This window comes from Caretta caretta, chromosome 1, assembly GCF_965140235.1.
Source record: "Caretta caretta isolate rCarCar2 chromosome 1, rCarCar1.hap1, whole genome shotgun sequence".
Taxonomy (NCBI): domain Eukaryota; kingdom Metazoa; phylum Chordata; order Testudines; family Cheloniidae; genus Caretta; species Caretta caretta.
In genome coordinates, this window is record NC_134206.1 from 51,242,154 (window position 1) to 51,270,106 (window position 27,953).

At 40.3% G+C, this 27,953-nt stretch overlaps 1 protein-coding gene across 5 annotated transcripts in view; it reads left to right on the forward strand.

Moving 5' to 3' along the window:
* The window catches only part of NBEA (neurobeachin), an 858,254-nt gene that overhangs the window by 377,824 nt on the left and 452,477 nt on the right, over window positions 1-27,953 (forward strand). For all 5 annotated transcript variants that reach the window (XM_048847621.2, XM_048847613.2, XM_048847638.2 and 2 more), the window contains one exon: window positions 16,069-16,507. In XM_048847621.2, the coding sequence (XP_048703578.1) occupies window positions 16,069-16,507 (439 nt within the window). The remainder of the gene's footprint in view (window positions 1-16,068; window positions 16,508-27,953) is intronic.

Sequence of the window (27,953 nt, forward strand, 5' to 3'; positions counted from 1 at the left end):
AGAGCAATACAGACAATTTAAAAAAAATATTAAATTTTATGCAATAAAAAGGATATATAAACAAGATGAATATTGTTGTTTGTACAAAATATGGCACTTGAAATAAAGACAGGTAGCAAACATAGAAAAGATTAGTTTTGCCATTTATATGCAGTATGGTTCTTGAGATAAAATATAAGTAGCAAGAGTGTAAAAAAAAAAGTATAGATTCTTAAAATAGAGCGGATGGGTGGACATACAGAGTAAATCAAAATATTTAAGAGGAGGCTTTTTTTATATCCATCATGTCTCCTTTACTGTACATTACAATAATAATTTTGCCTTCAGGAATGGGCAGTAAGTTTGTCTCATTTGTTAAAGTCATATATTTATTGAACATATATATTGGATTTAACCAGACCTTACACTGAGTATGTTAAGAGTTCATTCTTTGCCAGCCTATTGTTATAATTGTGTTGAAAGTTTGGTGAGATATTAGCAGCATGTTCTATCACTATTGTTGGAATTATGTCAGGGCTCTTCAGGGCTGGAACATGAGTAATTCAGGAAGAAACACTGGCTGCTTATAAGCAATCCACCTTTCATAGAATCATAGAATATCAGGGTTGGAAGGGACCTCAGGAGGTCTCCTAGTCCAACCCCCTGCTCAAAGCAGGACCAATCTCCAACTAAATCATCCCAGCCAGGGCTTTGTCAAGCCTGACCTTTAAAACGTCTAAGGAAGGAGATTCCACCACCACCTCCTTAGGTAACGCATTCCAGTGTTTCACCACCCTCCTAGTGAAAAAGTTTTTCCTAATATCCAACCTAAACCTCCCCCACTGCAACTTGAGACCATTACTGCTTGTTCTGTCATCTGCTGCCACTGAGAACAGTCTAGATCCATCCTCTTTGGAACCCCCTTTCAGGTAGTTGAAAGCAATTATCAAATCCCCCCTCATTCTTCTCTTCTGCAGACTAAACAATCCCAGTTCCCTCAGCCTCTCCTCATAAGTAATGTGTTCCAGTGCCCTAATCATTTTTGTTGCCCTCCGCTGGATGCTTTCCAATTTTTCCACATCCTCCTTGTAGTGTGGGGCCGAAAACTGGACACAGTACTCCAGATGAGGCCTCACCAGTGTCGAATAGAGGGGAAGGATCATGTCCCTTGATCTGCTGGCAATGCCCCTACTTATACAAACCAAAATGCCATTGGCCTTCTTGGCAACAAGGGCACACTGTTGACTCATATCCAGCTTCTCGTCCACTGTAACCCCTAGGTCCTTTTCTGCAGAACTGCTGCCGAGCCATTCGGTCCCTAGTCTGTAGCGGTGCATGGGATTCTTCCGTCCTAAGTGCAGGACTCTGCACTTGTCCTTGTTGAACCTCATCAGATTTCTTTGGCCGAATCCTCTAATTTGTCTAGGTCCCTCTGTATCCTATCCCTACCCTCCAGTGTATCTACCTCTCCTCCTAGTGTAGTGTCATCTGCAAACTTGCTTAGGGTGTAATCCACAACATCCTGCAGATCATTAATGAAGATATTGAACAAAACCAGCCCCAGGACCAACCCTTGGGGCACTCCACTTGATACCGGCTGCCAACTAGACATGGAGCCATTGATCACTGCCTGTTGAGCCCGACGATCTAGCCATCTTTCTATCCACCTTATAGTCCATTCATCCAGCCCATACTACCTTAACTTGCTGGCAAGAATACTGTGGGAGGCCATATCAAAAACTTTGCTAAAGTCAAGGAATAACATGTCCACTGCTTTTCCCTCATCCACAGAGCAGTTATCTCGTCATAGAAGGTAATTAGATTAGTCAGGCATGACTTTCCCTTGGTGAATCCATGCTGACTGTTCCTGATCACTTTTCTCTCGTCTAAATGCTTCAGAATTGATTCCTTGAGGACCTGCTCCATGATTTGTTCAGGGATTGAGGTGAGGCTGACTGGCCTATAGTTCCCCGGATCCCCCTCCTTCCCTTTTTTAAAGATGGGTACTACATTAGCCTTTTTCCAGTCGTCAGGGACCTCCCCTGATCACCTTGAGTTTTCAAAGATAATGGTCAATGGCCATGCAATCACCTCCGCCAACTCCTTTAGCACCCCCAGATGCAGCACATCCAGCCCCATGGACTTGTGCTGTTCCAGCTTTTCTAAATAGTCCTGATCCACTCCTTTTGCCCAGAGGGCTGGTCACCTCCTCCCCAGTGCAGGAGTCTTGGAGCTGACCTTGTTCATGAACACAGAGGTGAAAAAAGCATTGAGTACTTTAGCTTTTTCCACATCCTCTGTCACTAGGTTGCCTCCCTCATTCAGTAAGGGGCCCACACTTTCCTTGACTTTCTTCTTGTTCCTAACATACCTGAAGAAACCCTTCTTGTTACTCTTAACATCTCTTGCTAGCTGCAACTCCAAGTGCGATTTGGCCTTCCTGATTTTACTCCTGCATGCCTGAGCAATATTTTTATACTCCTGCCTGGTCATTTGTCTAATCTTCCACTTCTTGTAAGCTTCTTTTTTGTGTTTAAGATCGGCAAGGATTTCACTGTTAAGCCAAGCTGGTCGCCTGCCATATTTACTATTCTTTCTACACATTGAGATGGTTTGTTCCTGCAATCTCAATAAGGATTCTTTAAAATACAGCCAGCTCTCCTGGACTCCTTTCCCCCTCATGTTATTCTCCCAGGGGATCCTGCCCATCACTTCCCTCAGGGAGTCAAAGTCTGCTTTCTGAAGTCCAGGGTCCGTATTCTGCTGCTTTCCTTTCTTCCTTGTGTCAGGTTTCTGAACTCGACCATCTCATGGTCACTGCCTCACAGGTTCTCATCCACTTTTGCTTCCCCTACTAATTCTTCCCTTTTTGTCAGCAGTAGGTCAAGAAGAGCTCTGCCCCAGTTGGTTCCTCCAGCACTTGCACAGGAAATTGTCCCCTACACTTTCGAAAACTTCTTGGATTGTCTGTGCACCGCTGTATTGTTCTCCCAGCAGATATCGGGGTGATTGAAGTCTCCCATGAGAGCCAGAGTCTGCAGTCTAGCAACTTGCATTAGTTGCTGGAAGAAAGCTTCATCCACCGCATACCCCTGGTCTGGTGGTCTATCGCAAACTCCCACCAGGACATCACCCTTGTTGCTCACACTTCTAAACTTAATCCAGAGACGCTCAGGTTTTTCTGCAGTTTCATACCGGAGCTCTGAGCAGTCATGCTGCTCTCTTACATACAATGTAATTCCCCCATCTTTTCTGCCCTGCATGTCCTTCCTGAACAGTTTATATCCATCCATGAGAATACTCCAGCCATGTGGGTTACCCCACCAAGTCTCTGTTATTCCAATCACATCATAATTCCTTGACTGTGCCAGGACTTCCAGTTCTCCCTGCTTGTTTCCCAGACTTCTTGCATTTATGTATAGGCACTTAAGATAACTCGCTGATCATCCCGCTTTCTCAGTATGAGGCAGGAGCTCTCCTGCTTGTGCTTCCTCCCGGTATCCCACTTCCCCACTTACCTCAGGGCTTTGATCTCCTTCCCCCGGTGAACCTAGTTTAAAGCCCTCCTCACTTAGTTAGCCAGCCTACTTGCGAAGATGCTCTTCCCCCCTTCGTTAGGTGGAGCCCGTCTCTGCCTAGCACTCCTCCTTCTTGGAACACCGTCCCATGGTTAAAGAATCCAAAGCCTTTTCTCCGACGCCACCTGTGTAGCCATTTGTTGACTTCCACGATTCGATGGTCTCTTCCCAGGCCTTTTCCTTGCACAGGGAGGATGGACAAGATCAGCACTTGCGCCTCAAACTCCTTTATCCTTCTTCCCAGAGCCACGTAGTCTGCAGTGATCCGCTGAAGGTCATTCTTGGCAGTATCATTGGTGCCCACATGGAGAAGTAGGAAGGGGTAGCAATCTGAGGGCTTGATGAGTCTCTGCAGTCTCTCCGTCACATCGTGAATCCTAGCTCCTGGCAAGCAGCAGACTTCTCGGTTTTCCCGGTTGGGGTGGCAGATAGAAGACTCAGTCCCCCTGAGGAGGGAGTACCTGACCGCCTCCACCCTCCTCCTTCTCTTGGGAGCAGTGGTCGTGGAACTCAGTTCCCTAAGACAATGCATCTCATGCCTTCTGATCAGCGGAGTCTCCCTCTCTCCCTTCCCTCAGATGGATCATCTAGTCCACTCTCCGCATTATTCATATGTGGAGAGAACATGAAAATGGTTGCTTACCTGTATCTGCATTGCTGGTACAGGGACGCTCCCCTTTCTTCTGGAGGTCACGTTGCCAAATTTCTTCACCATCTTTCTGTCCCCGCTGCGCAGCCTGCTCTGAATCTTCAGAATGTTGTGCCTGTAGAAGCATATTCTGACGTCTGTCCAGGAAATGTTCAGTTTCTCTTATGCAATGCAGGGTCGATACTTGTTTTTCCAGACCTTGAACCTTCTCTTCCAATATGGAGACCAGCTTGCACTTTGTTCAAACAAAGTTGCTTCTGTCCTGTGGAAGAAAGACAAACATGTCACATCCTGTGCAGGTCACAACAGCTGAACACTCACCATGCATATTACCTTCTTTCTAAGAGCTTCCTCGGGTGTTGTTGTAACTACTCATAGAAGCCTGCAAGATGAAAGCCTCAGTGGGCTTTCCCCAGGCAAACTCCCTCTGTTAGCCTCTCTGCTGTTCTCTGCTGAGCTGGTTTGCAGCTGACTGCCTTTTTATAACAGTCAGGCCCACTCAAGGCTCACCTGGAACAAAGCACTCCCAATTCATACTTTTTAAAAAATCAAGCATCTGGTCAAACTGACAAACTGTCCCCGCAACAGACACTCAGATACTCACCAACACAGCCCCCCTAATGCAGCACTTAATGTACCTCCTCTCGGACAGATCCCAGGGAAACTCCCTCTGTTAGCCTCTCCGCTGTTCACCGAGCTGTTCACTGTTCTCCGCCTAAGGCCGCAGTTCAGTTTCTTGCAGGAGGATGATGTCAATCATGTTGTTCTGCATAATGTGAACTAGGAAGTCACTTTTTGGTCAGGACATATCTTCAGCCATGGCAAATTCAGAGTGATGAGCCTATGAGTCTCTTAAAGTGGATCTGGAGGGAGTCACTGTTTCCATTGTTGTACAATCTGGGATTTCACTGAGCGATGTTCAGATGATGACATTAGTTGTCCCTTAGCATGTAAATTTTCAATAAGGCAAAGGCACAGGAAGTGCTTCAGGTTCATTGTGGGTCATGACCACTGCCCCCAGAAGATAGTACTTTTTGGGTTGACAGCAGCCCCCAAGGTATTCACCAAGTGCTCGCCTAGGATTGCAGCTCATCTACGTTGTTAGATCCTTCCAGTGTGTTTGTATCTGGGCAACTGACTCAAAAGACCTCAATCTTAGAGCATAGTAATTCACTTCAATCATATGAGTTCCCCTATTCATATCTCTTAATCTGCAAGTAAGCAAAGAAATCTATCTTGGCCTCAATTTTGGTTCTGACTTTTATAGAGACCACCCTAGAACCTACCAGGGCTCTGTCCTAACTCAAGTCAGGTTCTGTGAGCTCATCCAAATGATGTCATCCAAGTGGTCCAAGCGAAAAGACCCAGTGACATTTTATCTGAGAGCAATAGGCTGGATAGTGGCCTTTTGTCACCACCTTTGCAAGTTAGTGGGAGCAACCCTTGTGCATCTGGTACAAAAAACAAAGATTCTTATCTCAGATATGGTAACTTACCCTTTTAGCAGCTGGAAGACTCTATGCTGTGGTTGACTTCGACTGAGAATGTCTTGTAGTGGCTGTCCTTTCAGATGGTTCCTCAAATGGTGATAGGTACATATCTTCTCATCTAAATTGGGGTGAAAATTTAGACTCTAATTGCTTATGGTTTTTGGAAGCTTCAGGAATTAGATCTCTGCATATAACTTGCTAGAGTTCAGGGCATTACTTTCTCCTACAGATCAGAGAGTAGCCAGCACAGATTTTCAGACAGTGTGGGTCTCACGTATCACTTTAATAGAATAGGGAGAAAAGGGAGAGGTTGGGTGCTTCAGTGGTGTCAGAAGGAAATTAGTCTGTTGGAATGCAGTATTTGGAGAAAAGTGCCCCCTCTCCCCAAAACATAGCCAAAATCCTGAGCTGGAAAGATGAAGATCAGCAGTCACTTAGATCTTCAGTGGCATGTTTGTTAGTTGCAAGGTGGGTCATTTGGACATGAACACATTTTCTACAAGTCAGAACACGTGTTCCACATTTCACTTGAGAACTGATACAGTTTCACAGTATATCAGATGCATCTATTTTATGCTGTGAAAAAGGGCTCCTTTATGCTTTTTTTCTCTGTTTTCTTTCCACCCCAGAATACTTAGGAAATGTTTAGCAGGACAGACTCAGAATGATTTTTAGTCAAGCTGGCATGATTTTCAGAGTTGCTGGTTTCTGTCCAAAGATCATCCATTCACTCTCTTCTGTGTCAAGATCTGCTGTCAGTAGAAAAACATCCAGATCTCAGGTTCCTTAACCTGACAGTATGGCTGCAGGGTTTCTAGGACAAGACATTTTATGATTACCTGAGGAGATCCAGGCAGTCTTGATAGAGTCCAGAAAGCCATGTGCTAGGAAGTGTTATGCTACTAAATAGAACTGGTCTGAAAAGTTTTCTCCAGATAGTTTCCTGTCCAGATCTAATTATCATAGGTTTCCCCTGTCTCTGGTGTAACCAAAGTTATCCCTGGCTACTCTAAAGATTTACTTAGTTGATATTTTTCCTACTATGTCCTTGTGAAAGAGAACCATAGTGTCTAGTATTAGGGGTAGACGTGTTAGTCTGTATCCACAAAAACAACAAGGAGGCCGGTGGCACCTTAAAGACTAACAGATTTATTTGGGCATAAGCTTTCCTGGGTAAAAAACCCACTTCTTCAGATGCACTTCTTCAGAACCATAGTGTCTGTCATCCTGAGAAGGGAAAATATAAAGAGCTTAACAAATTTTGGTTCCCTCCCATCTGGTAGCCAATAATCTTTGGGACTAGAATTTGATGATGAATAAAATCATGGAAAGGCCTTTTGAACCCAGATGTTCTTGTTCTTTGTACCACTTAATGGACATTGCCTCACCCACGAGAATCTTGGAGTTGCAGATACCATCGGCTAACCACCTTATACAATATTCCACAAAGACAAGTGGTACATAAATCTCACCCCCAATTTTTTGCCAGAAAATTAATCGGATTTTCACCTCAGTCCATATCACTGTTTGTTTTTTCCCCAAAGTCCTGTTAGCGGACTGGTGGGATAAAACTATGCACTGTGAATGTTTGAAGTATTGGCTTTTTCTTAGACAGAACTAAATATCTTAGAAAGTTCAGCAGACTACTTGTCTTTGCAGAAATATCTGAGACTCAAGTCATCTTGATCCAAAGGCTGTCTAAGTGGATAATACTTATGCATCTAGTGAAGCTACAAAATTGCTGTCCCTGTACCTGAATGTCTTGTGGCTCGCTCAACCAGCAAAGTGCCAGCTTCAGTAGTGGATCCACAACATACTTCTGTCTTAAATCTCTAGCCTTGTAATGTGGACATTGTTCACACGGTCTGAAATCTCTGTTATCTCAACATTGCATGAAGGCTGTTCTTCATAAACTGTTTGACTTGCAAGGTTTCCCAGCCCAGCGCTTCAGAAACTGTTTAACTTGCAAGGTTTCCCAGCCCTTCAAAGAGGTCATTGTTATAACTAGCCTCCTTCACCAAAGGTTTGTGGAGACAATATCATTGTCCAAATAATTGAGAACCATTCCCTGGATTCCTCCCTATTTCCCTCATCTTACTTCCCCAAAAAATATTCCCTAATTAATCTGCAAAATTATTTCCACATCATACAAGTATTTTCTGAAGTTGCACATGCCGGCTATTACATAAACCTACAAAAGCAAGGGAAATAGAGTTCATAATAAATGTGTGCTGTCATTTGTCCTTACCTTGTATTCATATAGGTTTTTAACTACAAACAAAACTGGTGTCAGTACTCTTTTTTTTCCTCTATTTGCTGGAATTTCTACAACTCACATATAGTATTTCCTTGTGTATTCAGTTTCCCTGTGTCTTGCAGTTATTGCTACTTCTCCATTGACCTGTAGGCCTTGAAACATTTTGAAACCTTTTGCTGTTTAGTTTGGCAACCAGGGGTAGGTGTTCAAAACTGGTGTATAGATGTCTTAGCAGATGCTGTTGGTGGAAAAGGCTGGGCAGCACTACTGCAGAGAATGTGGGGGAAGGCATGCCGAGGGAGGAAATGAGATAGTAAAAAAACATTTTTTCCAGTAGCTGTTAACAACTGGAAAATACCCCCATTATCTGTATTTTAATGAGCACATTGTTTGGCTTTTATATCGTTCCTTAAATTTTATGTTCTTTTTATGATGTTTTAAGTGATTGTCCAGTGTTCCAGGTACCATAACAGCAGATGCTTAAAAATATTATTTTGTGAATATTTGGTAAAGACAGGAAAGTTCCCTTGAACACCACCTTTATGGTTTGCAACCCATGTATACTTGTTTGAAATTATTCCTCACTGCAAAGAAGAGTCAAGTTTTGGGGTTTTTGAATACGTAAACTGAGGACCCCATCTACACTGGGGTAGGAGCTGTGTTATGCAGAAATGGCTTGGTTAATACGGTTCTTAACTCAGGATAGATGGGGCCTTCTTTTCCTGTCTGCCTGAGTCCAGAGAGAATTGTGAAAAAACATATGTTCAGCCTGTGGAGAAGACAAAAGAAATAAAAGTAGCCAAGTAAATCAAGTGGGCTCTTCCTTTCCTCTTCCCTGTCCCTACTATCCTTCAGTTAGCAAAGAAAAAAATTATTTAAATAGGCCCAGCAGCAAATGAGATCTAATTAGAATAAAAAGCAAAATGAGTCACATAGCAGTGCCCAGAAAGCCAAAGTGAGAGAGCGAATGAGGACGGTCTCAATAAATGGAGCTAAAGATTAATCATGTCTAATAAGTGGTGCACATGCAAACAGTCATACTAAACTCACATGGAAAGCCTAGCTGCCAGTGACAGGATCAGTACAGACTGATCAGCAGGTGCAGCAACTTGCTCAGGCTAAGACCAGGGCCAGACAGCAAGGATTTCTCACCACTCCCCATTGTAAGTTCTGCCTATGATACAAAATGAAGTTTCCAGGACCGGGAACTGAGAGATGAATAAGAGTGGACTTGGAGTAGTTTGTCACGTTGGATAAAAGCTCTCTGTTAGACATTTGTTCCATTGTCATTTTCTGTTACTTTTGTGTTCACTTGCTTTGCATGTTTCTGTCACAACTCCACTTGTTATCATAATCCCTTTCCACATGTTTCCACATGTAATTTTGAGTCATTCACTTGTGTCCTTTGTAGGTTAAGAACAAAGTAGATAGGTGTAGTTGTTCTGTGGTGGTCTTGCTTCTTCTACAGGTACAGAAAAGTACCTGGTACTTGACAATGGAAAGGGATGTGTTTAGAGTTCTTTCTTTGTGACCAGAAGACCAGGAACCATTCACTGATGGTGCTCTCTATGTGGGGATAGAAGGGCTAATGGACATTCTAATAAACAAAATGTCACTATGTTGCTTTTAATTATGGTAGAGTGGCAACGACTCTCCTGTTAAGGCTGCCTTACACTTTCCATTATTTAAAAAAAAAAAAAGTAGACTTTTTTTTTTTAAGAGCTCTGGTATCTCCGTGGTTTGCAACAGGACTTTGACATATGGTATCGGGATAGTTGTGGGACTGGGGCATTGGCGGCGCGTGAACCGCCGGCTGGGGGAGGCTAGCCTTCCACCCAAGGCCCTGCCCCTTCTGCGCCCACCCCACGCCAGAGCCCAGAGAGCCCCTGCCACCGCAGCAGGCTAGCGCCTCCAGCCCACTGGGAGGGCTGGCAGCACAGCCCCAGCCCTGGAGTGCTGGGAGGGCGGGTGGCGTGGCCCCAGCTTGAGCTGGGACCACCACATAGCAACAGAGGGAGCCTGGGGGTGGAGCATTGGTGGGGGCCATTCCTGGCTGTTTGGGGAGGCACAGCCTCCCCCAGCCTATGATACCTGCCGCCTATGGATTGGGGAGTTGAATTTGCTAGCTTCATGAACAACTATTTTGATTTGGCCTTACTATTAGCAGTTTAAAATTGTTGCTTTCAAATATTTGACTTTTGCAAACTTTGAACTTTATTTTGTATGTAATAAAAGAAACAGAATAAATGTGGCAAAGAAATCCAAAATGAGTTCCCGTAATATATACAAATGATTGATTACTTAGGATTGGGAAGCGTGGGGTAAAGATAAAAGCAGACTGTCTTTTTAATGTCAATTTGTTGGAATAGCAAAACCTTATATATTACCTTCATGAATATACTTTTCATGTCTGTAATAATAGGAAGGCTATATGTTTGTTTCTTACACTATTTTTAAAGTGTCTAAATAGTAAGAACTATTTAGATAACTTAATAGGCAAAAAAAATGGCAATGCACTTCATAAATCACAGTAAAACAAGATATTTTAGGGAAGGAATGTGACAGATCAGGTCACCACATAGACGTCATGTCATTTACTTAACTTAAGCCCATATTTTTTCCATAATGTAGTAGGTGAACTCATTAGTTACAATGAAAAACAGTAAGAAAGAGGCATCTGGTATCCAACTGCCAACTTCTGACAGGGTTAAGATCACTAGGTCTAGTAATGTTCCTGCTTTGTCTACTGACATGGCCTAATGCTACAGAAAACTGATGAGGGTTGTTGAAAATTTACAAGCTGGCTGTCAGAATGTTATAACAATAGACAGATGTAATCAGTTATATTTTTGCTGCTGTTCATGTTTAACTTCTCATTTAGCTAAGATGAGTTGAGTACTTAAGATTCTTCTGTTCTAAGAGCACCCACTCTATAAATTTAAGAGGATTGGATAAATATAATTTGACTGCATTGTGTGAAAAGATATACTCTTTGTTCCATTCCTGCAGTCCATAGAAGACAAAAGTATTATGAAAGAAAATCAATGGGAATGTAATAAAGCTTTACATGAAGTGCTATAGGTAAATCAATTGGTTTCTTTGGTCCTGTGTATAAATTGTAATTCATCTTAAAAACTTTCTAATAGGGCTGCCAAGCAATTAAATACATTAATTGTGATTAATTGCACGATTAATTGTGTTGTTAATGACAGAATACCATTTATTTAAATATTTTTGGATGTTTTCTACATTTTCAAATATATTTATCTCAATTACAACACAGAATACAAAGTATACAGTGCTCACTTTATATTTATTTTTGATTACAAATATTTGCACTGTAAAAACAAAATAAATAGTATTTTTCAATTCCTGCATTACAAGTACTGTGTTGCAATTTCTTTATCATGAAAGTTGAACTTACAAATGTAGAATTATGTACAAAAAGTAACTGTACTCAAAAATAAAACAATGTCAAACTTTAGAGCCTACAAGTGTATTCAGTCCTACTTCTTGTTCAGCCAATTGCTCAGACAAACAAGTTTGTTTACATTTACGAGAGATAACGGTGCCCGTTTCTTGTTTACAATGTCACCTGACTGAGAACAGGTGTCATATGGCATTCTTGTAGCTGGTGTTGCAAGATATGTATGTGCCAGATTCATATGTCCCTTCATGCTTCAGCCACCTTTCCAGAGGACACTCATCCATGCAGGGTTAGCACCACCATGTTGCACGATGGACATTTGACAAAATTACTGGAGTTAGTGACAGGCATTGGCAGGGGGCAGGAGGGGGCTCCGGGCTGAGGCAGGGGATTGGGATGCAGGAGGTGGGGGTGGTTGCGTGAGGGCTCCAGCTGGAGGTGCAGGCTCTGGGGTGGGGCTAGGGATGAGGGGTTGGGGTGTAGGAGGGTGCTCCAGGCTGGGACCAAGGGGTTCATAGGATGAGAGGGGGATCAGGGCTGGGGCAGTGGGGTGGGTCACAGGATGTGTGAGTGTGTGTAGGTTCCATGCAGCGCTTACCTCAAGCAGCTCCAGGAAGCAGTGGCATGTCCCCCTCAGGCTCCTACGCAGAGCTGCAGCCAGTGCCATCCCTCAGGTCCCATTGTCCACGGTTCCCGGCCAATGGGCTGGGAGCCACAGAGGCAGCGCTCAGGGAGGGGGAACGGAGGCAGCATGCAGAGCTGCTGGCCATGCCTACATCAGCCAGCAATAGCAGGGATGGGGGGGCCACTTGTGGGGAGGCTCACCTCGGGCGGTGCCCTGTCCCTGCTGTTGCTGGCAGAGGCGGGGCCAGGGAACTCTGCAGGCATGCTACCTTCGTCTGCAGGCACCACCTCCTCTAGCTCCTGTTGGCCACAGTTTCTGGCCAATGGGCTGGGAGCTGCAGAGTCAGCACTCATGGAGGGAGCGAGGATGGAGGCAGTGTGCAGAGCTGCCAATCTTTAGTGAAAGTGTTCTTGAAACAAACAGCACGTGCTGGGTCATCATCTGAGACTGCTATAACATGAAATATGGCAGAATGCGGGTAACAGAGCAGGAGACTTACAATTCTCCCCCCCCCCCCCCAAGGAGTTCATTCACAAATTTCATTAATGCATGATTTTTTAGTGAGCTTCATCAGCGTAGAAGCATGTCCTCTGCAATGGTGGTTGAAGCATGAAGGGCCATATATGAATGTTTGGCATATCTGGCATGTAAATACAGTAAAAGCTGTTTTATCTAGCATGTTGGGAGAATGGGGGAGGACAGCTAAGTGAAAAATTATAGTTAACTAAGAGGGAGGGAGTTTGGGTGCAGGAGGGGGCTCAGGGCAGTGGGTTGGGGCACTGAAGGCAGTGCAGGGTGTCGGATCCGAGGCATTGCTCACCTTGGGCAACTCTCCGCAAGTGGCGGCCTGTCCCGGCTGCTCCTAGGTGGAGGCATGGCAGGCAACTCTGCATACCGCCCCCACCCCCTGGCCCTGCACTCTAGCTCTGCAGCTCCCATTGGCCACGAACCATGACCAATAGGAGCTGCAGGAGTGGTGCCTGTGGGCAGAGGCAGCGAGCAGAGTGGCCACAAATAAAAAGCAACTTTGGCGCATTTAACGTATATTACTTATTGGGACTGTGATATTTTGGAAAATAGCTTTAATACACCCAATAAGAAATATTATAAAATGTAACTCTTATGCAGACATTACTGTTCATAATGATAAATCAATGATAACTCTGATCAGTTGGATTAATGCAATCAGAGGATAAAAGTTTGATCTCATTGGAAGTACAATAGTTTTTAATATACTTGTATGTACAGTGGTTTTATTGAAAGTGTTTTTCTTATTTCTAAATTATTGTAAATAACAATCCATAATTATTATAGTTTAATGATCAGGGTCTAGATTGCATTCATAAATAAATCAAATTTAATCTTAGAGTGGAAATGTTACCAATTGTCTGTAGTAAATGGGGACAATAAATGGGGGCAAGTTAACTTTTTTAATGCTCTCTTTTGTTTTCAGATATTGTAGGAAATGTGGTATATTTGTCGTAAATTTTACCTGGAGGAATAAGTAATTTTAAGTTAGAATCTTAACATTTCCCAGTTTTGTGGTTGTCTAGTATGTTGTAATGGCTGCATATCAAAATTCTATATATCTGACTAGAAATTTTTAGCCATTACAAAGACAGATTAAAGTATAATTCGCCCTTCAGTTTGAACCTCAAAAAGTGCACTAGCATTGGGGCTTGACTTTTGCTTAGAGAGAGAATAAACAGGCATTTTTACTTTGTTTAAATTAACCCCATGGTGATTGCTGAAAACTGTATGTATGAAATTTTGCAATTTCAGAGAAATTCCTTTATACAGGAAGCAATATATCATAACACTAAATTCCCTACATTTGTACATGTAGATTATGGATTTTTATTGTAAACCAGATAAACATTCGAACTGTGGGCCATCTTTTAGTGTGTCTACTTTTGAGCGATACTATATATAGTCACTGTCTCTTCCTCTGCAGAATTTAGTCAACATGAATATTTACTGTAGGTCTCCGCTCCAGATTGTGTCAATTTGACCCACTCGTCTTCCCAAGGAGCAGGATATTGATAGGAAACCAATAAAGCAGCTTCGGCTTAAGCAGAGCAACAGTGTTCTTGGACTGGATGTCAAAAGCCCCTTGTTCCCTCCAGTCCAGAATTATCTTTCTTATTTTTGTATGGGGAAACTGAGTCTCAAATAATCCATTAAGATCATGTCACTGATCTGATTACGTTTTCTAAACTCTATCATGCTAGATATCTATGATGATAAATATTCTGTGGACTAGTAAAGGATGAGTGTGTAATGGGGATATATCTTTTCAAGTGGCTGTCAGCTTTGCAGTACATAATTCCAGTTTCTGCTTTCTGATTCAAAAAGTGGGGTTGGTATCCACTTTGGAAAAGACATGTCATTCTGTTTGTGAAAGTATATATGTGTAATGGGGAGCGCATGAAACATTTAGAAGAAGAAAACAGTGTTCCTAGTAACAGATTATTTCCCTTGGGTCTTCCCTAGGGTTTGCAGTTCATAGAATCTGAAGATTAGGGTTGGAAGAGACCTCAGGAGGTCATCTGCCAATATATGGTGTATAACATTGTTGGTATACAAGTGTATATGAATTATTCTAAGTTGAAATTAGTTCAAAGGCATGTATGTATAATATATAAATATATTGTATACAGTTCACATATACAATGTAAATACATATATGTGTGTGTGTGTGAGAGAGAGAATATATATAAAGATAAAATATATTTGTACCTAATATACTGTTATAATTTTTGACATTATAGTCCACTTGTCTATTACAATTTCAAGTCCTAAACTGTTACCATATAATTTCTGATAGTTATGTTGTTAAAAAATATTTTATTTAGAACCCTTAGTAAAGCAGAATTTTATTTACATGTACTGGAGCACATTATCTTCCAAAGTAACCAGATTTACCATTTTCTCAGAAACACAAAGGCAAATACAAATAACAAATACATATGAGGCCATAATTTATATACAGGCTATTCAAATTTTACCTTCAGGGTTTTTATGTCAAGTGTCCTTAATAAAAATAAATTGATATTATAAATAAACAAATATTCAGTTTCAGTTCAGGCTTTTTGGCATTGAAAAGATAACCACAATGTGCATCTCCCTGAAGAGTAATCCAAAATATTGACCATCTGAGGCAGGTCTTCACAGCTCTAGCTGAATTCCAATGGGACCGTCAGATTGCTATGCTTTCATAGTGAAGTTGTTGTCTGTGTTTCATTGTAAATAGTTGATAAAAGCAGACATTTGCAAGACGTTATTAATAGGGTCCCTTGACATTTTGCAAAATTCCACTGATTTCACTTCCCCCATCCCCTCAGTTTCTGTTGATATTTGGGATTTGAATCAACCTGGGATCTCAAAGTTGTGTTCATTCTTCTCTCAAGATGTGCCAAAAAACCCTATTGGAGTTTTGAGCTATTATTTGTCTATCTTGTTTACAGACTCAGGAAGGATTCACAGCATTGGTTCACATATATATGTTATCTAGGATACTAGAAAGGCTAGACACTTAATAGATCTACCGCTTTCAGGACAATTTAAACTTCCATTTAGAAGAAAATTAAGCACTTGAAGATATTTTAAAGCTGTGAAATAGCATAGCTTTTTTGCACATATATTACCAGTATGGACACTGGAAATACGTAAATTAATGTTTTCACATCTGATTTGTAGCTGAGTAGTGAGTTTAGACTACCACAATAAATGTGTCAAGCTATGTTCTAGTATGCAATGTCCTGCCATTTAATAACTTTATAAGGAGTGGGTTGTATTTTTTAAAATGTCACTGAGATTATGTAGCACAACTCTGGGCTCAATTATGCAGCCCTTCCTGTGCAGAAAATGTCCATAGAAACCAATGAAAGTTTTGTATGCACCGTGGCTTTCTGCAGGGTTGGATTCTCTGTTCTTAATTTGTTAAGATTTATATGCTTTTAAGACTTGATAGGTTCTATCTTATTAAGCTTCAATGATATATATTTGTTATACAACTCCAGACTAAGCTTTAAATATTGTTTATAACCCTTTTTCGCTACAGAGACTCCTGCTGTATTTCCAGAGAATATGAAGGAAAAAGAAACACCAACACCAGTTGAAGATATTCAGCTGGAAAGCTCCATTCCTCATACAGATTCTGGTATTGGAGAGGAGCAGATGCCCAGCATCTTAAATGGGACAGACTTAGAGACAAGCACAGGCCCTGATGCTATGAGTGAATTATTGTCTACTTTGTCTTCTGAGGTAAAGAAATCTCAGGAAAGCTTAACAGAAAGTCCCAGTGAAATCTTGAAGCCTGCACCTTCCATATCCAGCATCAGCCAAAGCAAAGGCATGAATGTCAAGGAGATACTAAAAAGCCTTGTGGCAGCCCCTATTGAAATTGCAGAGTGTGGTCCTGATCCTATCCCTTACCCAGATCCTGCGTTGAAGAGGGAAGCTCAGTCAATTCTTCCCATGCAGTTTCACTCCTTTGACAGGTATATGGCTGAGTTAATTATTTTATGTTGTGTAATACTGAGATTTGGAGTATTTATTTGTTAACATGTTGATAGTCCAATGTGAACTCAGATTAGATAGTATTAAGAAAATACTGTTGCTTTACTTCTTCATGGCATTACTAAAACCAGAACATATATCATCTGCAAAAGTTATTCCCATTGTTTTTCTCTCTAAGCACCAAATAAAACTGTAATTGGTGCTGGAAGAACAAGCCTGTTTTAAAGAACTGTTGTTGTAATAAAACTTTTTTCTCTTTTAAAACCGTATTTTGAATGGGAAAAAAAGTCTGTTTATAGACAAGAGACTGGCCGTATGAAGTCTCAACAAAATGCTTCCAAATGTTTGTCGTACCAGTCCTCTTCCAGTAGTGAAATCAGTCATGCCAGATTGTGTGCATATGTCAATAAGAACAAGATTGAGACTGACTCCTGTATTTCATTTTTAAAGTTTTAAGCCCAATTTTTTTATATTTGAAGGGAACACATTTTAAATTGCGAGCCATAATTTTTTTATTTCTCATGTTTGACTGAAAATGCTCGCACTACTGGTTAATGTAGCTTAATTTGAGGCAACCACACCAGCTGCATGAGTCTTAATATAGGAGTTGTGTGGAGAGATGCAATTGACAGCATTCCGCAAAAATGAGTTACTTGTATTGTGTGTTCATCCTAAACCTATGCAAGAGTCTAATTCTGAAGTACATTGACATGACTGAATTTTCCAGTATGATGTGGTTGTTTTAGTCTCTCCTCTAAAATATTTAGATAATCAGAAGAATCAGTTAAACAAAGAATCAATTAAACAATCCAGCACAAGTTCTGATGTGTGGCAAAATTGTAAAATAGTGCTTTAGAAATATATTACTTGTGGTTCATATAACCACATCCTGAAAAAAAAAATTCGGAGGGAACTTCAAAAATAAATATTTCAGGTTTAAAATATGACATGGGAAAACCGCTACAGATGTATGAAATACACAAATTCTCATAATAGAGGATTAAATTATTGTCCACAAAATATTAATGAAAACAAAATCCAGTCAATAGTTCCAGGTTAATGTAAATAGTAAGGAGAAAAAGGATAAATGAAAATTACAGGATAAAAACTTATAATATGACGTTAGGAAGCACTACACAAGTGTAGTGAAGCTGATAAGACAAAATTGTTGGAGGCTGCCTCAGTGAACTAATTCAATAAACAATAAGATTGTACCTTTTGGAAGAGAGGCAGGGAATGGACTGGGACTGGAATATCAAAAAGGGAATGTGGTCTTCCCCAAAATATCTTAGTTCTTTTGATCATTTCAGAGAGAGAGAGAGAGTCTATGTATTGCCTAGTTTATTAGGAAGAAGCTTTTTTTTTTCCATTCATCAACTTACATATGGTAATTTGGGTTGGTTTCAAGGGGGGGAATAGATGAAAAATCTTGTATTGTTGGAGGTTTTTTCTGTGAGAGCAACCATCATATTCTCAAATATATTCAAAGCTGTTTTCTTTTACATTGAGCAGTACAGCATGTACACCATTGGTTCCCAAACTGGCAGGTGTGCCCCCCTGGGGGGGGGGAAGAAATTCCAAGGGGGGTACAAGGCTGTGAAATTTTCATAACGAAATTGTTTTATTAGTGTAAACATTTTTTTATTTGTTTGTTTGTTTATTTAACAGACCAGAGGTGGGCAAACTACGGCCCGCGGGACCGTGTTGCCCAGCCCTTGAGCTCTTGGCGGAGAGGCTAGCCCCTGGCCCCTCCCCCGCTGTCCCCCTTCCTCTGCAGCCACGTGGGCAGCACGGGCAGCGCAGCTTGCACCTGCCCACCTTCCAGGTTTTCCAATAAGTCTGTCCTGCTGCTCTGTGTGGCATGGTAATGGGCTGGGGAGTGGGGAGGTGAGGAGGGTTGGATAGGGGGTGGGGTCCCGGGAGAGGGCGATCATGGGACAAGGATTGGGGGGGTTGGATGTGTCGGGGTTCTGAGGGGGGCTGTCAGGGGGCAGGAAGTGGGAGGGGGCAGGGGCCAGGCTGTTTGGGGAGGCACAGCCTTCCCTACCCAGCCCTCCATACCAGTGTGCAACCCTGATGTGGCCTTTGGGCCAAAAAGTTTGCCCACCCCTGTAATAGACCAACAGACAATAAATTATACATATTCTGTATACATAATTATAACTATTCATAAAATTGTCCAATTACAAGACTATATTATTTAACTACAATAAAGTATTAAAAATCTTCTCATTTTTATTATGAATACAAGTAGACAAGAATAAAGGTATAACAAAGTACAATAATAAAAATACAACTATAAATACAAGTATATTACTGCAATGTTTTAATTTCATACCACAAAATGCAAATATTTTTTATTTCTTTGCCTTTCAATGTGTTGGAGTGCCGTTTCAGTTTGCGGAGAGGCCAAAGAATGATGTAGAAAGTAGTGGAACTTCTTAAAACTTCCTAGCTCACTTGCAAGAGTGTTTGAGACTGTTCTATCATGGCAGTGGTTACCTCCACCACTCACCGCGCAAGACCGGCTACTTGCCAGACTGGTGGTGGGGTATATATAGGGCAGCACACATCTGTACATAATAGTAGTAGTAAATATACATTTGTGATAACTCAAATTAACTTGCGTCAGTTATTATTCACAAATCAGGAAAATTATTTTATAGATTTTTTTATTAGTATATTATGGCTATGATTAAGAAAAGGAAGTATGGTGAAGACTACATTAAGTATGGTTTCACCGTCATGGAGAAAAAACTGGAGAGATCATCCTCAATGCGTAGTATGCCACACAGTTCTAGTAATGATTCATTGAGATCTAGTCTTCTTGAGCGACACTTGACAAAGAACCGCAGGGCTTTGAAAGACAAACCAAAAGAGTGTTTTGCTGCTAAACTTCAAAATTTAAAATGTGTGAGGCAGGACGCTACTGTAGCTTTTCATCAAGCATCGGCCAAAGTGGTAGAAGCATCTTATGAACTGTCATTGCTCATCGCTAAAGCCAAGAAAGCGCACATAATAGGAGAAACTCTTGCTTGTTGAAAGCAGCTGATATTGTGCTTGGTGCCGAAAGCAAGAAAAAAATAGCGGAAATTTCACTTTCCGACAATTCCGTGAAACATTGAATCGATGATAAGGCAAAAGATTTAAAACTTCAAGTTGTGGAGGCAGTGAAAGCTTCTCCTTTTTTGCAATTCAGTGTGACGATACCACTGATGTAGCACAATGCTGTCAGTTGCTCGTCTACATTCGATTAATTAACGATGGAACTGTGAAAGAAGAACTGCTTTTTTCAAAGGAATTGACAACCACATCATAGGCTTCTGATGTTATGAAAATGATTTCTGACTTTTTTTGAAGAAAATGGACTTTCAGGGGGAAAACTGGTTGGCGTATGCACAGATGGTGCTCCAGCGATATGTGGCTCTCGCTCTGGAGTTGTAACATTGGTGAAAGAAAAAAATCCATCCATAACCGCGGCTCACTGCGTCATACACAGACAAGTGTTGGCTGCTAAAACCCTTCCAGATGACCTACTTGACTTGTTGAATTTTGCCATCAAAATTGTCCATTTTGTGAAGAACAGCGCTTTAAATACGAGACTTTTTGCAGCTCTTTGTTTGGATTTGGGAGCGGATCATAAAATTCTTTTGTTTCACATGGAGGTATGATGACTTTCCAAAGGGAATATGCTTTCGAGATTATTTGTACTGAAAGACAAAGCGGAAATTTTCCTGAAGCAACAGAAAAAAGAAGAGTTATATTGTGTGTTTACGGACCACACGTTTCAACTTTCACTGGCATACCTTGTGGACATTTTTGAATCTTTGAACAATCTCAATTTGAAGCTGCAAGGAAACAATGCTGCAAACATTATAGTGCACCACAATGCCATCAAAGCATTTACGGAAAAAAATCAAGCTTTGGAAATGTCGAATGCAAGCTCAGATGCCTAACTTTTTGTCTTTTCCAACATTTTCATCACTCGTTGAAAATGAAGGTTTCCAAGAACTTTGTAAAGCAGATGCGAAGAACAAAACCGTGTTTCGTCTGGACTGCCTTGTTGATGAATTCATCCGCTATTTTCCAGACAACTTTTCTGGCAACCCCGTTCATAAATTAGCACGTAATCTGTTCAACATTGATGTGGATTCATTGCCAGAAGTATTGCAAGAATAAGCACTCAGAATGAAATACGATTCAAGTGCGAAAGATATTTTCAAAAACTTAAGCCTGGAGGAATTTTGGATAAAATATTTCACAGTTTACCCAAAAGTTGGAGAAGAAGCACCATTATTCTTCCATTTTCATCTATGTACCTCTGTGAAAAAAGCTTTTCAAGTTTAGTCATAATAATAAACAAAACAAAGAAATCGACTGGATGTCAAAAACGATTTGCATTGTGCACTTTCATCTTTCAAAACTAGGATTCCCCAACTCATGAAGAAAATGCAGCATCATCCTTCACATTAAATTTGTTTTGTTCATGCTATTTCTTATTTTAAATTACATTTTATTAAATTTTTGAGCCAAGAAAAACTATTTGTGCTTATTTTTAATTTTAAATTTAAAAAAATGTATACCAAGTTTGCGTTTGTTTTAAATTTTAAATTACAAACTGAATTTGTTAAAAGGGTGGTTGGATGATGGTAAAGGAGAGGAGGGGGGCGTGACAATTAAAAAGGGGGCGTGATGCGGAAAAGTTTGGGAACCATTGATGTACACTACAAATTACATGATAGTTGCTTAAGAAATAGTAAATACTCAAACTTTAACATTAATTTCCCTTTTTGATTGTAACACTGCATGTGGGCTCTAAGCCTTCATCAGAATCTTCACTCACAGAGTCCTGTTAATTTCAGTGAGACTCCAGGTGAACTTGTGCATCTACATTAATGGTTCTCAGTACAGATTCAGGAGCTAAGGTTATATGCAATTGTCAGCTTTTTAATAACTTTATTAAGGTTGTATAGACATTAAGGATTTGTTGGTTTTATTTTCTTGTTACTACAGGGTCAAACTGTGTCCTGGCTAATGCCGTGGCACAGGTGTGTGAGAGGTGCCTCTGGGGGAGATGGGATGTAATGGAATGAGAAAATGGGCAGACCATTGGCTCTACCCCTTACTGTGCTGGGTGGCATGGCTGTACCACTGCACTTGACAGCATGTGCTGCACTATGTTTATGTGTGGTGCAGTTTACTCCATCCCTTGAACAGCAAGAGAGCCCAGTGAAAGAGAGTGACTGAAAAGACTGAGTCCCAATCTTTGAATACACTGCCTGCTAGTCAAAGCAGATTGTTATCTCAGGATTTAGTCCAAGTGTAGATCAGTGGTTCTCAATCTTTTCTATACCAACACACCCGCACACAACTTATCCTCATCAGGCATGTCCTGGGACACCCGTTAGCTGAGGGCTCCCTCCCACTTATTAATATGGGAAGGGCAGAGTGGTTGCAACAAGACTCTGCTCCTGATACAGGTTGACAAATTCCAGTTTGACACATACCACATTCCACCTCTAGAAAGAATAATTCAGAGAAGGCCGGTGCTGATCAGTGAAGTATTTTGTAACAGCAGAGTCGTATTCACCAAGGAATATAGCATATCCTGTCAGTGGACAGGAAAAGAGGAAGTTCTTATGTTTGATTCCTTCCCACTCATACTAGATAGATATTAAAAGCTGGCAAAAGAAGACACACCTGTATCTTCATTCACTTGTACTAAGTAGTACTAGTTGTCCTTACTTGGCTAAACAGCAGTTCTTGCAGCTATTATAAATTAGTCACTGGAAAAAGTGAACAGCTTTGATTTGACTGGCAGCAGCAGATTTCCCCCATCTGAGACTCAGGGAGCATTCAGTATTTTGCCCAGTTATGTGAGGCTGGGCAGCTTTGGCTATTACACTTGGTGTTACTGGGAAATGCTCAGAGTTTTTGTGTATATGGTATTGCTATTAAAACTGTCTTCTGATTTTGTAAACCCATAAATTTTCACTAGAAGAATCCAAAGGTTTTCTTTTGTAAAGATGGATTCTTGGTCCCCAAATAGCTCAGTGCTCCCTGCTTTCAATGGTTGTATGCCTGCCCACGTTCCCTTGTCATCTGCTGCAATGGCTTCTTTGAGGTATTGTGGTTGCTGACAAACATTCTGGTGCAAGCTTTGATCTAAATCTGCCATAGGGGAAAGCTTCAAGAGATAGATCCATAGAAGAGAGGAAAAAAGACACCCTGCTGCCTGGTTCCATGGAAGTCTAGGGAACATGCATTGTAATCTAATTAACTTCCAACTGAGTGATCAAAAGACAGCTGCAGGGAGGTCCCAGCAGGGCAGGGAGACAAACCATAATGTTGTGTATGACAAAATAGAAAAATACTGGATTCCATGACAATTTGGAAAAAATGCGAAATGTCATGGCTGCAGTATCAGAGTCCACAGGGCCTAGGCAGAGATGAATGGAGCAGTCATATCCAAAGGTATTAATGTGGGCTGCCTGCAGGTTCAGGCAGGTATCATGGCATCAGTTTGCACTTCGTTCATGTTTTCAGTGTTATCCTACTAGCTATAAGGAGACATAGGCCATGGAGACATCTTGTTTTTTTCTAAAAAAATTAATGAAAGACTATAAAATGGAGAAAAAAATAGTGTCACCATGACTTTCCTGAAACCTGTTTTGAGGGTTACAACCCATGGGCTAAGAAACACCTGATAGTAGATTTAAAAGTATATGTAAGAGATGGGCATTGAAATGCATTAAGAGAGCCACTTAGAAACAATACGTCTGTATTTTAGGTTGTAATGCTTTGTGAATTTTTTCCTCCTGTTCTTCCTCCATTATCGTTGAAAGATTGAAGTAAATTGCAGCCTAGTTGTTCTCTGTCCTGGTGTTTCCGGGCTATACCTAAAGCCCTTTTTTGTCTAGAAGGAAAGTATTGAACTAATTATTTGTTGGAACATCTGTAATAGATTTGTATTGTTTATCAGTTTATTTAAGAAATTGGAGATAATTGATATTTTACACGGTATTTTCTTTGAAAGTTGATGTACATTACCATGTGGTACAAGATATATATTTCTTACACTGGTGGTTATGGTGATTCTTATGAAAGAAATCACTCAAATAATGGTAAAATAATTAACAAACTATTCTTTGAAGAGCTGTGTGCTTTTAAAGCAATTTTTTTAAAAAATTGCAACCTCTTATATATATTGGGGTCAAATGAAAATTTACCAAAACTCATGTAAATAAAGTTCAAAGCAGTGTTCACTTTTATTATCCAAAACAGTATTTATAACACTGAATATTTATTTTTTTATAACAAAATGGTACTTGCTCAGAATAACGTATGTGTGTGTTGCAGGGCATTATTTCTTAGAACTTGTATAACTATAAATGAAATGTAAAAGCACAAAACATGTTCCAGCACATTTTATCAAATGGGACTTCTGTGTAGTTAATGTATGCAGCAGGTCAAGTACTATCGAATGTAAATGATGAGGTGATATTGATGAAAGGAGGGGATTGAGGTCTCGAGGGGTGCTGATGACGGATTGAACAGAAGCGGCCTTGCGCTGCACGTAACTCAAGCCTGTCATCTTCACTGCTCAAAGCTATAATGGGAGGTGGCAGTCTGAAATGAGTTGCCACGGCAAAGAGTATTATTTTTGAAATGCTTTCACACAAATCACTAGGCCCTGCATACAACTTAGTTTCATGCTTTAATGTCATCAGGAGGCACAAATTGGTGTGTCTAATTGTTTGCCACCTGCCAGCAAAATGAGCTGCCAGCCAGCCAGACGGGTTTGATTGTCTGTCAGCCATTCAATAGATTGAGAGTGACAACATCAAAAATTTCACTTCAAACTCTGAAGCTTTGCGTAGCTTTTCAGAGACCTCTTCTCTGCAAGTGCTTCTGGACAACTGCATTTTTCAATTAGTTTTCAATATATTGCTGCCTTCTGCCTCATCTGTGTTAAGGTAGCTGTAATTACATTATGAGCTATATAAACAGATTTCTGGGACACTGGAGCCTGGATTCTCAAAGTTATGACATGTCTTTTAACATCAAACTGAACTCCTTGAAAATAACGTCCAGGGTGACATGTTTAGAGGCAAGCACGGAGGGTTATCTGTCCTAGACTTATAATTGTAATGGAACATAACGTGCCAGTAATTTTCTTCCATTCTCATCTTTTTGATGGCAAAAAAACCATAACACTCAGTTCTAATTATTACTAGTATCAGAATATATTTTCTAAATGTGGTTTGGCACACCAGAAATAATCAGTCGAGGACACTGAGCATTGTGAAACTGTTCGAGTGATTCTATGTGGTGCTCATATTCTGCAGTTTGTTTGATACATTACTAGTCTTCCTGCTAGAAAGTTCCTAAACAGAAATTACTGAAGTTTCGAGACATCTTGCTTTTGTGCTTTATGGATTTCTTTTTAAATTGTTTGAGTAGCAGCCGTGTTAGTCTGTATCTGCAAAAAGAAAAGGAGTACTTGTGGCACCTCTCTAAGTACTCCTTTTCTTTTTAAATTGTGTGAGTGCTCTAAACATTCCATACTTTGGAGAGTCATTTTAATAAGAAGCATTTCTGCATCTGTATTTATGCAGAAATTCCTATATTTTGAAGTCTTGGAACAAATGAGAAAGCAGTCTGACATTTTTGCTGCTGTTCAACATCATTCAGTTGGTTTGAATGCCAGATCATCTCTCTTTGGGTAGGATAGCAGTGTGCAGCTTGCAGATATACCACAGATCTGTAAATAGGGTGACCAGATGTCCCAATTTTGTAGGCGTCTAGTTGCCAAACTCCCACTGAAATCAATGGGAGATGGGAACCTGTGTACTTCTGAAAATCCTATTAGGCACCAATCTGCATCTTTGGGCACCTAATTTAATAAAAAACAAAAACTAAAATCTGGCCAGTAGGCCTCTCAGTCTTTAGGTGCTTAAATATCATTAAAATTCTAGCCCAAAATCCTTACTCAGCTTCCAATTTGAACAGTTTCTAATTGGTTGAAGAAGAAAAAGTGGGTGTGAATTCAAAGGGTAATTGTGGATTGAAGGACACTTGTAAACACAATTATGTACTGTATCTTTATTGGTGTAGAGAGTACAAGTACACTCAGATCAGGTAAAATGAACTTTCTCATCTACTTTATCATTTCCAAAATGTTCCCATCAGCTGAAAAGTCATTTTGAAGAAATAGTACTTGCAAAAGTTCTTAATGTTGTCCTAGCTCTGTTCCCATTTAAGTCACCCTAAATCTTCAGGTGAAATTATAAAGTAATATTATATAAAAACAGATTTTCTTTCTGGGTGTAAGACAAGATAAATGGGATAGTAAGTGGAGAGATTTGGTAGCCATTTCATTGTTTCCATTCTTGCACATATTTTGGCTTTGGGTACGTACTGAGTTATAGTGTTACCATAATAAAGCTGTTTGAGATTTAAATGGCCCTTCAATTCTAAAGCCCTGCATTTAGTTTTCCTGGTTTACAATTTTCCATTTAAATGTTTTTGATGGAAGATAGTTTTTTCAACAGAATAGAAATGTTCATTAAACTATTTGGTTTTGTTAAAAAAAAAAGGGGGGGGGTAATTGAAAAACTAAAAATAGAAGGAAAAAAATTGGTTTTGACCCCCAAATCAGATTTTTTTTAAAATGAAAGACACAATTGAAGAAGGCAATATACGCTTCTCCAGTCATATGTGCCTTGTGTGTGGTGAGAAAGGTGCTGGGAATACTCTGATGATCCACTGTGATTATGTCACTGCCTTTTGATTGAGCTTGCCCATGAGTACCGCAGTAGGCACCCATCACCACTATTATGGTAGTCCAGCAGCTTATTTTTATTCCAGTATGTGAAGGCGTATCCCCTTGGAGAAAACCTTAAATACTGTAATTCTGTTCCTTCCTTGATATTTACATCCTTCAAATATTTGTAATATTATCATATTCCCCTTAGTCATCATTTATCAAGTTACATGCATTTAGGTCTTTCAGTCTTTCCTCATAATTCAGTCCCTCCAGCCCTTAATTATTTTTATTGCTTCTCCAAAGGACAGTATGTAGCATTGTGCCACTGGATATGCACTCAAAATCACACTGGCTTTTTTGTCATCTTGTCTTATTGCAATATTGTATACATGCACCTTTTACTAGCCAAATTATTGGTTTGGGCCAAATTATTGCATTTCAACTTGCACTATTATTGATTTTTTGATTATTTTCCACTAAATATATTAGTTTATTTTTTTGCTGACTTATTTTGTTTCCTTCCTGTTTCATAACTTTCTTATCCCCCTTTTAATTTTTTTATTTCTTCAGTGTTGTGTCACCACCTCATAGAGGTATACCTGAGAATATAGTTTCCATGGTATTAATATCCCTTACAGCTCACTTAAAAAATAAATAAAATAAAAAAATCAAGCAACCCTTCACCAACCCACCTTCACCACTTTCTATTGGATGCACATTTCCAGCCCATTCACATCCACCCTTATAACCTGATAAAATTACCATTTATCATTACCCTTTTTTTATGGTCTTTCATATGTACCAGTACATAACAATATATCAATAAGAACAGTCTGAGCACTTGGTCGCTAAAACTTCGCAGTTTGTCACTCCTCTATTTCTAAATTATCGAGCTTTATTCCATAGGCATGTAATGGTTTTACCCTGTTTTATCACGCTGTGTTTGATTGTGCTAACATGTCTAGAACTGCATGTTTTGATGCTTTGAGACACCTCTTTAGTACCAAGTTCATTTAGAAATTCAGGAGGTACTAAGTACTTTATCATATCAAGAAATATCAGTGACTTTGATCATCTATCCCGTATCTCTCACATAGATTGGTTCACATATATTAGACCACTAGGGATGTATCCTGCAAAGAGAGTAAGCCCTTAGTGGTTTTAACCCCCTTCCTCTCCATTTATGTTCATATGGACAAATAAATAGTAATTTGTTTTGAACAAACTGTTTTCTGACAGGTTTCAGAGTAGCAGCCGTGTTAGTCTGTATTCGCAAAAAGAAAAGGAGTACTTGTGGCACCTTAGAGACTAACCAATTTATTTGAGCATAAGCTTTGGATGAAGTGAGCTGTAGCTCACGGAATCTTATGCTCAAATAAATTGGTTAGTCTCTAAGGTGCCACTAGTACTCCTTTTCTTTTTGTTTTCTGACACTCCATTTTCATACTGGTCACAGGTCCTGAAAAAAGTCTAGAGCAGGTGCCAGAACCTGAGGACATAGTGTCCTGTGACCTGGGTATGCAGTCTAAAAGTGGGGTCAGTCGCAGGATTCTAAGTGTAGTACAGATATGGGCCTGTAAAATGGAAGGATGCTTAATGAGAGACTGAGTGATGGGTCAAAGGCACAGCTTCCCCGGAGCCATAACTGGCCTAGGTGG